At 36.6% G+C, this 13,749-nt stretch overlaps 1 protein-coding gene across 2 annotated transcripts; it reads left to right on the top strand.

Moving 5' to 3' along the window:
* The first annotated feature begins 2,817 nt into the window (after positions 1–2,817).
* On the top strand, positions 2,818–13,522 carry LOC121408479 (transmembrane protease serine 3-like). 2 transcript variants are annotated; one of them, XM_041599959.1, is made up of 12 exons: positions 2,818–3,093; positions 3,886–4,044; positions 6,425–6,535; positions 6,977–7,117; positions 7,747–7,860; positions 8,315–8,434; positions 8,919–9,104; positions 9,973–10,192; positions 10,655–10,684; positions 11,027–11,295; positions 11,613–11,761; positions 12,313–13,522. In XM_041599959.1, exons 1-12 carry the CDS (start codon positions 2,988–2,990, stop codon positions 12,484–12,486), a joined length of 1,779 nt encoding a protein of 592 aa, XP_041455893.1. In that variant the 5' UTR covers positions 2,818–2,987; the 3' UTR covers positions 12,487–13,522. The 2 variants fall into 2 exon arrangements, with proteins under 2 accessions (XP_041455893.1, XP_041455894.1); XM_041599960.1 differs by lacking the exon at positions 10,655–10,684.
* Positions 13,523–13,749: the final 227 nt, after the last annotated feature.

Below are 13,749 nucleotides of genomic sequence, written 5' to 3'. Positions count from 1 at the left end.
CATAATTTGTTCAGGGCCTAATTAGTCTTTATTGTTCCTGGTGCTCGCATTGTTTAGCGAGATATATAATCATGTTGTATATACTAAAACCTTCAGTTTTCAAGTCAAATACACCAAATATATTTCCTCGCACTTCGAGTTATATTGTTTTATGTAGTGACATGTGCTTCTTTTTCATGACTACTTAAAGAGATTGCCCCATTTTAAGGTCTTAAGTTTCCTGTCCATATCGCATAAGTGGATTGGTAAGATATGTCTGCTCTTCATGAATTCCTACAATCAGTCCTAAGCACCTCAAAAAATGTTGGTTTGAATCAAAAGAGAAAAATCAGGCAAGCACAATGCTGAAAATTTCATCAAAATCGGATGTAAAATAAGAAAGTTATGACATTTTAAAATTTCGCATTTTTCACAAAATAGTCGTATGCACAATTTAGTCACATGCAAATGAAAGAATCGATGATGTCCCTCACTATTTCTATTGTTTTTTATTGTTTGAATTATACAATATTTCAATTTTTACAGATTTGACAATAAGGACTAACTTGACTGATCCGTAGATGTTAAACAATGGTAATTCCACATGTTCAGGGAGAAATAAAACTTTGTTTCACAGGACAATGGGGAGAAAATTAGAATGTTTCATATTTCAATAAAGCACAAAGATAATAGTGAGTGAGTGATGTCATCAATATTATTTCCTCATGCATACCGACCGGGGTGTATATATAGCTGTATTTTTGTGAAATTAAGCAAAGTTAAAGATGTACATCCGATTTCGATGAATTTTTCTGCGTTATGTTTGTTTGATATTTCTCTATTCATTTCTGGGGTGGACTTGTCCTTTAAAATGTCCCCTTTTCTGATCTTAATATAAAAAAATTCAGCTTGCGCTTCACACATCATTTGGTTAGTGAAATACGTAGTCATCGTGAATTCCTACAAACAAGCCTTAAAATGCCCCTCTTCAGGTCTTAATTTTCTAAATCGCGCTCGCAATATTGAGATGCGTGCACGCATCTCAATATTACGAGCGCGATTTAGGAAATTAAGACCTGAAGAGGCTTGTTGATTTTGTTAAAATGCTTGTTCATTTTGTTAAAATCATATCTAAAGACATGAAGCTATTGTAGTCATTGAAATCATGATTAACATATATATATGTTAATCATGATTACAATGACTACAATAGCTTCATGTCTTTAGATATGATTTTAACAAAATCAACAAGCACTTGACACTCGCATGAGATGACTATGGTGATTTTATGGACCTAAAATGGTCCTAAAATTTCAGCTCACACTTCGCGCTCGCATTGTTTGTTTAGCGAGACAGGTAGGCCAACAGCGCGCTTCGCGCGCTCACAAAGTGACTCAACATTTTTGCTGGTGCCCCCCAATGCCGTGACTCACGGTACGCCACTGCGATTCAATAAAGCGATCTTCAAATCATCAGGTACGGAAATAATGTTTTGGCTAATAATATAGTTTCATTTCCTTTACCCATTAAAAAAAATGAGATCTGTAGCTATCTTATCTTGTTTTCTATTTAATTTATTCCGTCATAATTACTAAGTATCATGTCAATGAAAAGATGAGGAGTTGTTCTTTAGTAATTTTTCAGCATGGTAAGTGTAAATTACATTTTTCAATTATTCTTTCATACATATAGCTGTCTAAATTTGGATTTCCGTCAATTTGATATAAGGACTAGACGATTTGGATATTGGCGGCAAAAAAAAAATGGGGAATCATTGGTCATTATATGAAATCAAACATTTCGTAGCGATTGCATTTTCCTACCTGTTGACTGAGATGTTAATATGCTCCGTTTTTTAAGACAATGTGCACAAATGACTCTTCTCGAGTTTCGGATTTTCATTATTATTTTAGCGACACACGCATCCTGTTTATGATTAAAAAAATGTGCTTAATTTGAAAAAATCAGCTCGTACGTGCTGTCATGCTGGCATTATATAATTCAAAGACTATTAGAGCGAGGTACGTTTATTCATGAATTCCAACAAACAGCGCTTGAAATGTCCCCCCCCCCTTTCAATTATTTTCAGTTTAACTGCGCTTTGCATTCGAATGAAATGATTTCTTTTCGCTAGATACGCACCCTGCTCATGTTTCAAAAAGTTCCGTTTACAGGTCTAAATCTGTGGCGTATACCGGGGAGCGTTTCGTGAAAGTTGTCCGCGCTAACATGGCTTTCTCCGACAGTTACTATATAGTAACAGTCCGAGACCAGTGCCTCACAGCCAATCAAAAGCTTCACTGAAATACTCTGACAATTAAGTCAGTGCTGACAACTTTCATGAAACACCCCCCATCTGGGGGCGGGACCTTAGGGGCGCTTGCCCCCCCCAAAAAATCACTTCCCAAAACAATAAAAGAGAAAAAGAAAGAAAATGAAAGAGAGTATGGCGGATTATGAAATACGATATAATTTTCTGAATATTAAAAGTCAAAATCTATCACAAAATTGGATCTTTATAATAAAATTTTGGATTTTCATAATAAAAATATCGAAATTATCTCTCGATCGCAGCTTTTTACAAATTTTACCAGACAGGCATACAGCATATCTGGCTCCCTCAACAATTTTGGCTCATTATGCTCCTGCTCTAATTTGATCGATGCCCCCAAGGTAGTACTTTAAGGATTGTCAAGGTTGACAGGAGTTGCACTATTCCAGAACACGCCGAAATCGTCAAACAACAAAAAGAAAGATTTCTTTTGAACTGCTGAGTGGCATACCTCTTTACATTGTTAGCAGAAATTACGCATTAATTAAAACGAGATGGGTCTGGTGGTCTGTGGACATTCCCTAATGTGTTTCCAAGGTTCGCTTTTTCGATGGCGGGAGCTGATAAAGATAATTTTCAGGAGAAGAAGTAGTAAAGCTTGGTCTCGGAGGTCTAAGAACCGTATATAGATTATTTTATTGGTCATTTATAGTGTGATCTGACCGTCTGTATCACGATGTCAACGCCGTCGGATTCGCTCGTATGTTCGAGAAGTCGTGTTTTAATCTTTCTTGTCATTGTCGCAACAATTTTGCATGCAGATTGTAACAACAGGATAAATGGTAAGCTTTAACATTTACATTACATTCAGTGTCACTTGAAATGCTTATTGAAGTTGCTTGATCTGCTTAGGATTATTGGAGGATCAGATAGAAATAGACTGGTATCAATATGAATACCATAAAAGTTTCAAAGGGAGATAATCGGTAAGAGTGGACAAAATTATTGAAGGAAAAAATCGAAATGGAAGGGGGCAATATGAATTTAAGAAGAAGAAAGGGAGGGGAGGAGGAGGAGGAGGGGGAAAACAATAGTGATAAGGAGAGTATGAGGAAGAGAAAGAAGGAGAAGGAAATCGGGAAGAATAAAATAAAAGATGGGGTAAAAAACGAGGGTAAAATGCCAAAGCATGGCCCTCGGAAGCGGGGGGGGGGGGGGGGTACTGAAGCACCCGGCCTCCATGATTTCGCAAGGGGGGGGGGTGCTGCGTATGTTATTCACCATAGGCAGGTTATCGAGAAGTCGGGCAGATATGCTAAAAAGTTGAGAATTAACCATGAGCACCTTCATTTTGTAATGAAAGACTTTTTTTGTGCTTATTTTTCTTCCAGACCAGCACCCCCTATTAAAACCCTTTTTTGCCCCGAGAAGAAGGAGAAAATCACAAAAATACAGAGGGAACATTTTAAAAGTGTAGTAATGGTAATTTATTTTAAAACTTGTGAGAAGTGAAAATGAGATATACAATGACAAATACATAAAAAGAAGCAGGCATAATGATCTGAATGAAAAAAGGGGGACCCTCTGAACGTGGATTGGTTTTCAAATGGAAAGATTCGATCCTTGAATTTCAGAGCAAGTGCCGAGGACACGTCCAAGACGCCAGTCATCATCGTGCCATCAGGATGAGTTCGAGTGCGATGACGGGTCTTGTATACCCTCTTATAGATCCTGTGATTGGTATCTAGACTGTGCGGATAGGTCAGATGAAGGAATCAATTGCCAATATAATGGTAAGCGATATACTAACTAGTCCCTCGGATAGGACGTTAAATGGTGGTCCGGTGTAGAGGAGAATCACCACCTTTGCACGTTAATTACTGCACTATTCGTATAAGAGTAGGGGAAACCCCGCTGTAGTGGTCCATCTGCACTCCCCCTATCAGTATTATCATGAGGAGAGACATGAGGGTCACAGTGATTCAGTTTGCTTTTCGCCTCCCAGGCACAGGTGACGCCAAAACAAATAATAATAATAGTAAACTTTTGGAAAGTCTACATCCAGTAAGAAAAACAAAGGGTTGGTTGCATTTGATGTATGATATTTTTTTCCACAGTTTTGATGTTAACATCCCAAATTGTAAATGAGTAAATACAATTTGAACATTACGTTCTATGTCACTCACACTCAAGAAAAATGATTTGCAGAATACCAGAAACTGTATCAGGATGGAAATTAAGTCGAGTTTGAATTTTAAAATGTCATTTTATATCTTTATCAAACAAATGAATACTGAGTAAAGGCTTCAAAAAACAATATCACAGTAGTGTTGTATATTAGATAGAAGGAAAACGTAAACAAAGAATTACAACACAAATTAATGAAACAATTCAAATAGTGTTTGCATTGGCGGCGGAAGTCAAAAATTTTAGGAGGGGACAACCCCCCAAAAAAATTTGACAAGCAAAAAAAAAAAAAAAGGTTCTCAACCTAAAAATTTTAGGGGGGACGCGTAGCAAAATAAATTGACAAGCAAAAAAAAAAAAAAAAGGTCATCAACTACAAATTTAGGGGGGACCGTCCCCCCCCCTCCTCAAATTTAGGGGGGGGACACGTCCCCCCCGTCCCCCCCGCTTCCGCCGCCTATGAGTGTTTGTCAATAGCAAAGTTTTTGTTATCTAATCTAAACTTTTAAAAAGCGCTTGGTTTGCGGTAGTGTCTTTTTTAAAGGCCAAGTCCACCCACCAAAAATCGATAGAGAAAAATCAAACGAGCATAAAGCGCTGAAAATTTCATCGAAATCAGATAGAAGAGAGTTATTACATTTTAAAGTTTTGCTTATTTTTAACACATTATTATGCAAACCACGAAAATGAGAAAGTCGATGATCTCACTCCGTCTTTATTTCTTTTGAATTATAGAATATTTCATGTTGTAAAGAATTGACAATGAGGACCAACTTGACTAAAAAGAAATCTTAAAACAATAGTATTTCCACCTGTTCAGGAAAGAATAAAACTTTGTTTCACAATTAAGACAATGAGGAGAAAAATTGAATATGTCATACTTCATGTGATATACAAAAGAAATAGTAAGTGGGTGACGAACAGGATGTGCATATAATTGTTTTGTGAATTAAGTGAAACTTAAAATTTGCGACACTTCAAAGCTGATTTTAATGGGGTTTTTTCAATGTTATTCTTTTTGGATTTTTTTTCTTTTCTCAAATCAACCTTTTGTTGGGGTGGACTAGTTGTAACTAGTCCTTTAATGTTGTTCTGTCAGGCTCGAAGAAGGGGATGATGCTTTGTATGCCTACACACAGTTTTCGTTGGGGGGAGGGGGTGCATGACCGTGAAAAAACGTAGAAAAAGAAAAGGTTAATGTGATATCTTCTAAATAATACTTGGAAAATATCACAAAATTGATTTTTGTATTTAAAAGCTATAGGTTAAAACTTTAATGACCTTTTTCTTGCTTTTGAAGATAATTTTGATGAGAAAGTGCAGCAGGAAATGGTGATGATCTTTGCCCTCATTGTTTGTCATAATTTTGTTTGGCCCTTCCTACTGACGAGGTTGCCAATTACGCCACTGGTTCGGGACTGATACCCCCAAAATAGAAACAATAATCAAGTAAAGAAAACAGATATAAATCCAAATAATGTTACAATTAAAAATAATAAATGAATAAAGTAACTAAGCAATTCATGAAACTGTAATTATTTGATAAATCAGTGTACTAAATTTTTCAACAATGTAATTTAATCTAAGTTTCCATGAATATTAAGTCGAGTTTAGTCTATGGGTGTGTTGGAAAAGGATTTGCTGTCAATAGCAAATATTTTTTCTGTTGCGATTTTACAATTGATAAATCAAATTTAACTGTAGCAAATCAGATTATGCGCCTTCTTTCATGAAGAAGATAATCAATTGCAAATTTGCAATTAATTTCAAGACTTATGATTCATTAAGGGAACGAAAATATACTTGCAATTATTGATCGCAAGTTTCTTGCAAACTCCCATATGACACAGAACATCGAATCGTATCCCATCCCTGCACCCTCAAATTCTTTGCCGCCTAAACGCCACGAGCGGGAATGTCATTGGTTTTCTGTACATAATAACCTTCATCTCGATGAACATTAATTGGCATTTGTTCGTTTTTCAGGATTTGAATGTAAATCGGGTAATAACATGGTATCAGTCGAGTGGATGTGTGATGGGTTCAACGACTGTGAAGATGGCAGCGATGAAGAAGAAGAATATTGTCGAGATCAAGGTGAGAATATGCTCGCAATCCTAACACCATCATGATCATGCAGAAGTGTAAACCGTTGAAGAAGCCCCTGTCATTTCCTGTGCCGTTTCGTCTCTGCCATTTTAGGTCATTTTTTCCTCTGCTATTTTATCTGTCATTTCTTACCTCTGCCATGCACTTTCACCTCTTCTATTTTTACCGTTGCCTTGTTAGATTTTTCAACAAAAAAGAATATGTGTGCGGTACATGTTGATAATTCAGTTTGATTCTGTTTGACTAATTTTACATTTGAAACATGTTTTCAATACACAATTATTTACATTCGTACATGTAATTTACTTAAAATTGATTAAAAATAATGACGTGTCTAAATTTTAAACATAATTCAATACACGATTATTTTACATTCGTATGTAATTTACATAAAATTTATTTATATTGAATGACATGTCTTTTTTGTAGCAAATGAAGTTTCCAAAATATGTCCTCGCATCTCCTGTGACAATAACAAAAGATGCGTCCAAGAGAAGGAGTTATGTGATGGCGTCCAAGATTGCTCCGATGGGTTGGATGAAAGCGATGAATTATGCAGAGCAGGAAAAGGTGGGTATCTAAAGTGGGAAATTAATCGGATTCATTGTCACGAAAAAAAATAGACGAAATATATTTTGTGATAAAAGGCATCATAGGAAAACAAAGATGAAAACGAAAGAATAAGATGATGAAGGTGATGACCATAATGGTGATGGTGATTAGGATGATGATGATGATGGTGATGAAGGTGATGATCATAATGATGATGGTGATGATCATGATGAAGGTGGTGATCATGAGGATGATGAGGATGATGGTCATATGATGATGATGACGATGATGATGATGATGATGATTATGTTGGTGGTAGAGATGATGATGAGGGTAATGATGGGGATGTTTTGATGTTTTATAATAGGTTGATGGCAGTAGTGGTGGTGATGATCATAGTGGCGGTAATGGTGGTTATGGTTAAGATGACGATGGTGGTGGCTTGGTGGTGGTGGTCCATGCACATAATGGTAATTATTAATAATAATAATATCGGGTGAGAAGAAAATGGGGGATGGTCGAATTGGCTCTTGTCATACAAATTGCATCAGAGTATGTAGACCATTTTCAACTACAAAATAATGAACGGTTCTTCTAAACATCTTGTACAATGGAAAGCCATGTTATATAATTTTTTATTTCTTCAGGAAAGTGTTTTTCTTGTGATGGAGGATTGAAGTGTTTAGAATGGGACTGGGTCTGCGATGAGATAGCTGATTGTTCCGACATGGCTGATGAGCTTAGCGGATGGTGTGGAACAGGTATAGTTAAACATTAAAAAGAGGAATCTAACAACAAGGGAAACATTTATTTGAGAAAATTCTAATTCAGAGTGCAGAAATAAAGTGAAACTAGTGATTATCGTAACCGTTAATCATAATTACATCCATGCTTATGGGATGATTATACTCAAGGGTAGGGATATATGATGACGAGCGTGACTTATTTGATATCAAGTGATGAAAAAAAATGGAGAGTGGGGTGAAGATAAATAAAAAAGGAGGAAGAAGAAAAAGTGGAAAACAGATTTCTAGTTTTGTAATTATGCTGTCCCCCTTTTTACTTAAGAAAAACATATCAAATTCCCTTTCGTTTCTGACCATCTTGCGCCCTATCGATAAGGCCTTGTGCCCGCTCATACTGGAAATTATTGTATCCCGAGACCACTGACTATGACTCGACTTTCATTTCCTCTCCTCTCACACGCTATACCAGTATTTCAGCGGTGTTGGAAGGGGTCGTACCTGTGTGGCCACACCCATTTTTGTGTACCTCAGAGGTGGAGATGCGATAGCCATGATGATTGCGGCGATGACACAGATGAAGAAGATTGCCGTGAGTTAATATAGACGAAAACATTGATTTTGTTCATTTTGTATGGAACATGACTACTTTGATTTAAATTACAAAGGAAATTAGAATTCTGTATAGACTTATTGAAACAAGCTGTTTGCATGTTGTAGAACTTGACAACAGGGGCTACCCCCCCCCCCCCGCTTCTGATCTTCAATACTATTGAGTTAAAATGATAGGTCTAACACCGACACTGTTCAGTTTGATTGTGGGTGCAACTCGATCAAGGAATTGGGGAGGGGTATCTGTACACCTGTCATTGAAAACAAAAGCTATGTTGGAAGGTTTTCTTTAGGTTATTTGTAACTTACAGTCCTTTGAATATTTCTGGGCATTCATGATAATTATTTTACCTAAAGCAAATTCTTCATGAATTTTGCATGGTCGCAGAACCGAGGGCTGCCTGAAAATGACCACCGACTAATAGTGATCTTATCTCTGATTCAAATTTGTTTTCCTTCACCAGAAACTGATATTGCGTGGACGGGCTCGTTTGGGTGGTCATCGTGGGGCGATTGGAGCGAGTGTCATCCCTCGTGTGGTCCCGGTAGTCGATCACGGAGCCGTATTTGCGAATCACCCGCGGAGAGGTGTCTCGGTGAAAGCCAGGAAGACGAGGAGTGTCAACAAGCTGAATGTGTCGAAGAAAAGGGTAAGAGAGGGAGAGAGAGAGAGGGGGGGGGGATGGTAAACGGAAGATTGTAACACCATCCGTTAAACATTAATTTGTTTCTAGATATAATTTTTTTTTCAGGTTTTCATATACAAGCCAAATTCCGATACCCCCCCACAAGAAAATATACCCACACAATTTCTATAATTGATATGGAAATATTGATTGTGATGACTTAAATGGTGCAAACTTTACAATGTCTCATATTTTTGCTTTATATTCCGACATAATTCATAATACAATAAGTTCTTGAACAACTTTTCCATTTCCTCTATAATTGCTTATATATTAATTATGTATTTTTTTACATTGCCTTGCACTATTTTCACATCTAGTGTAGATGTAATGCATAATTATGTTGTCATGAATGAATTCAAATCAAAATCTGCTATATACAATAATTCATACTGCTGTATGGAGCAATTTCTTGAAATTTTATGAATGAAACGACCCTCTCCGGGACCACTGGCTGTTGTAAAGAAATTTTTAGGGGGCGGGGGGGGGGGTTGGGTTGGGAGACACCCTGCACTGCATGCCCGGGATCGTCGTCTACTAATGCAAGCCTACCAAATTTATATACAATAGGTCATAAAGATGATAATACCGATTATTAGAATATTAGATATGAAATCATACGAGTGATTCCAGAGCAAGTAAAACAGGGGTAGCCCCCTCCCCCATGGGGATGTAGTCCCCCTCCCTAATTTGTCGATCTGGTTACTAAGGCAACTCATGAAAATAAATCAAACTGCGAACTTCGTAGAATCAAGCTGCTGATTGCAATGAATCCGAAGTATTAATAAGACTTTAAGAGTTAAAGGTTCGTTAAAATTAATTTCCCCACCAGTTATAGGATGCGGGATAAAGCAGCACATTCATTTCCGTGATGACGGGTTAGCTCTGGCGGAGCGCGTGGTGGGAGGACAACCCACCGATTCTGCAGGTGACTGGCCGTGGCAAGCTCAACTCTTCTACCAAACACGAGGGGAGTGGCGACCCGTTTGTGGCGGGACGCTGATCGACCCACAGGTGGTTCTTACGGCAGCACATTGCTTCATGGGATCCATGTAAGATTGTAACTTTGTTGCATTAAAAAAAGATCGCTATTGAAACGAAATCGAAGGCATACTAAAGTGATAGGATAGTTTTTTTTTTTCTATCAAGGTTGCAAAGGATGAAAAGAATATGTTGGCAGGAATGTGAGAGCAGGTGCGAATACAAGGGAGAGGAATGGGGGAGGGGGGGGAGCAAGGATTTCTGACCCAAGTTTGTACAGTAATATTTTGATGCTCCTCTAGTCGTACTCGTGCCATCCTGAACGTGAGGATGAAACCTAAGGTAAGGTTTTGTTTTTTGTCAAAAATTGGGAAAATAAAAGTGACAGATGTTTTGGGGATGGACCTGTCTTTTTGTGCCCCTGTCTGAAATCTGGAATCCGTACACCTACATGTGTATTTGTGAATAGTTAATTCTCAAGTTTTGATTACGAGTATTCTGGAACTTATAGTTTACCCCTATTTATGTTTCAGAGAAGACCTAAAATCATCGGACGATGCAAGGTAGGCTTTAATGATGATTGGAAAAATAAAATCAACTTTAACCATGGATTGTTGATATTTCCATGCTTTTAAACACTTACTGTGGATTTCACTCTTTAGTTCAACTTCATTTCCAAAAACGCCCTAAGACATTAATAATTAATGCTTCAGAGCTTAAGTTGTTTCGGGTTGTTTCAGATAAAGTTGTGTGTTGATTAATGCTATTTCATTAATTTTGTGATTTCCCAGTTTTTCAAAAAATGTGAAGATTGTGTGACACTTTGATAGGCATGTAAAGGGTAATGAGTAAAATAATACCTAATTTTTATCAACGATTTAGCATATATATTTTCTTAACCGCAGGATGGCACCTTCCCGATGGCAAGTTCATCTTGGAAAACATTCAATCGACTTCGTCCCAGAAACCGGCAGCCAACACAGACTCGTCCGCGAGATCATCGTCCACAAGAAATTCAACCAGAACGGTGGAGTAGGCGGTGACATCGCCCTACTGCTTTTGGATGAGCCGGTACATCAGGAGACCGGTCAGATTAACTGGGCTTGCTTAGATGAAGGAATGAAACTTAATGCCAAGACAGAGTGCTATATATCAGGATGGGGAGTTACAGAAAGTAAGATTTTAATCTCTTTCACACTTTTTCCTAACTTCTGTAAAGAGAATTCAATTCAAATGGAAGGGTTTACACGTAACGGGAATAATATAAGAGGGGCAAAAAGGTGAAAATTTGAATGAATCAGATGAACAATAAGAAAGTATGAATTGTTTCTAATGTTTGTAAAACAGTTTTGATACTCTAATTTTTCTGTGCAATTTGATATAGTACAATATCTATCTATCTATCTATCTATACTTTCTATTTATCCATCTATCATGTCTATCGACGGATCAGACACTAATAATTTTCATTCTTTTAAAAAATATTTCCAGTGGGAGGCAAATCACCACAAGTGTTAAACGAGGCAAAGATGCCTCTTATCCCCCGCAGGATATGTAACTACAAGAAGTCTTATAATGGAAAGATAGAGAGAACGATGCTGTGTGCTGGTCATATGGAAGGTGGTATCGACGCATGTCAGGTGAGGATGAACAATTTGAATTATTTCAGGAAAATACAATTTCATTTTCAGCTTACTTATCAATGAACGGTGTTAAAAGCAGGGTTAAAAGTTTAGTTTTCTTGAACCCCCATCATTAAAAAAACAGAAATTAATTTAATTTTCAGGCTCGTATTAAATTTATGTTTGATATAAGATGCCAAGAGGGCTGCAAGAGTGGAATGATTTAATAGAAATGGAGAAGAGGAATACAGAGGGGAGAGGGCTAAAGGGGTCGAGGTATTAGGTGGAGAGGAGCTTATTTAGGTGGAGAGATTACAGATAGTAGAAAAGAGAGAAGGAAGGGGGAGTGGGAAGGGCAAAGAAGGGGGGGGGTGAAAGAGGGGGAAACAAGTTGTGGATGCACTAGGTAGTCTTTATAGAAATATACCAACTTTTCTCCGGTCTCCATCATACTACCCATTTCATTTTATATACGTATGCAAAGTCATAAACCAAGATGAGTTCTCATTTTTCACAGTATGAAGTATGAAACATTGAATAGTTTTTTTAATTGCAATTTCCTCCTTCAGGGTGATTCTGGTGGACCCTTATCCTGCCTGGGGCCTGATGATCAGTGGTATGTGGTTGGTGTAACCAGCTGGGGTCACGGGTGTGCTATTGCTAACAAACCCGGAGTATATACCAGAGTGTCATCTTACCTCGAATGGATACATGAGATGCTTCACCATCATTTACATCATTAATAAAATGCATGCTATGTGAAATCAAGTATGAAATCTTGTAAGAAATTGTGTATTACAGTCACATGTATGAAATCATGTGTGAAATCTTCTATGAAATCATTTTTCGAAATTATCTATAAAATCACGTTTTAAATCTATGAAATGAAACCATGTATGATATCATCTCTAAAAGCACAGCTGAAATCATCTATGAAATCATATAGCATGTAAAATATCATGTATGAGTGTAGGAAGTCATGTAAAAATGTAGGCAATCATTCAGGAAATAATGTGAGAAATTAGATATGGAATGGGGTATAAAGTCATGCATGAAATTAATAAAAGTCATATAGAATATGAAGTGATGTATGAAATATATATAGTGACTCATTTATGAAATCACGTATGAAGGACATATTATGTATCGAGCCATTTAATGAAGTAACACACCAACCTTTAATTTATCATTCTATTAATAGTCATCAGGAAGTAACCTTAAACAAGGTTTTGAATTGAATTTTTTATTGCTATTAGTTTATTTTAGTTGTTTAATATATTTTGATTTCTTTTTTTAAATTCATCGTTCTTGCATAAGTTTCCATATTTGAATTTGATTTTTTACATCACTGTCAATGGTTCTTTCGTCTTCAATAAATGTCCTCGAGGATGACGATAAATATTATTCATATTTACAATGAATATTGTACAAGTTTTATAATGATATTGTAAGGGAAAAAATGATTTGAGACATACACTTTCATGATCGCTGCCTCCAAAACAAAATGTTTCTTGTATATTTACATTTGCACATCGATTAAACAAACTTGTTCATTTGTTAAAGAAGCATGTACATCTTGTTTTAATCTGAATTTGTTAGCAGATTTAAAGGTCCAGTTTATCCCAGAAAAATGTTGATTTGAATAAATACAGGAAAATCAAACTAGCCTAACGCTGAAAATTTCATCTAAATCGGATGTAAAGTTTTGCTTGCTTTTCAGTTTTCACACAACAGTTATAATTTTATGCACAACTCAGTGACATGCAAATGAGACAGTCTGTGATGTCCCTCATTCACTATCTCTTCTGTTTTTTAATGTTTGAAATATGCAATATCTATTATATTACAAATTGGCTATCAACCTGACTAAACCATGTAGCATTAAACAATGCTAATTCAACATGTTCAGGGAGGAATTAATCAGTTTCACTTGACAATGAAAATAAAAATAGAATATTTCCCTATTTCGTATAATAAAATACAAAAGAAATAGTGAGTGGATGACA

Source organism: Lytechinus variegatus, chromosome 2, assembly GCF_018143015.1.
Source record: "Lytechinus variegatus isolate NC3 chromosome 2, Lvar_3.0, whole genome shotgun sequence".
Classification (NCBI taxonomy): domain Eukaryota; kingdom Metazoa; phylum Echinodermata; class Echinoidea; order Temnopleuroida; family Toxopneustidae; genus Lytechinus; species Lytechinus variegatus.
This window is presented reverse-complemented; position numbering and strand designations above follow the sequence as displayed.

Excerpts from the sequence above, each read along its gene's own strand:
- LOC121408479 (XM_041599959.1), top strand. The coding sequence starts at position 2,988 with ATGTCAACGCCGTCGGATTCGCTCGTATGTTCGAGAAGTCGTGTTTTA. Across the intron at positions 7,861-8,314 it reads TAGCGGATGGTGTGGAACAG|TATTTCAGCGGTGTTGGAAG; the intron begins GTATAGTTAAAC and ends ACGCTATACCAG. Across the intron at positions 8,435-8,918 it reads CACAGATGAAGAAGATTGCC|AAACTGATATTGCGTGGACG; the intron begins GTGAGTTAATAT and ends TTCCTTCACCAG.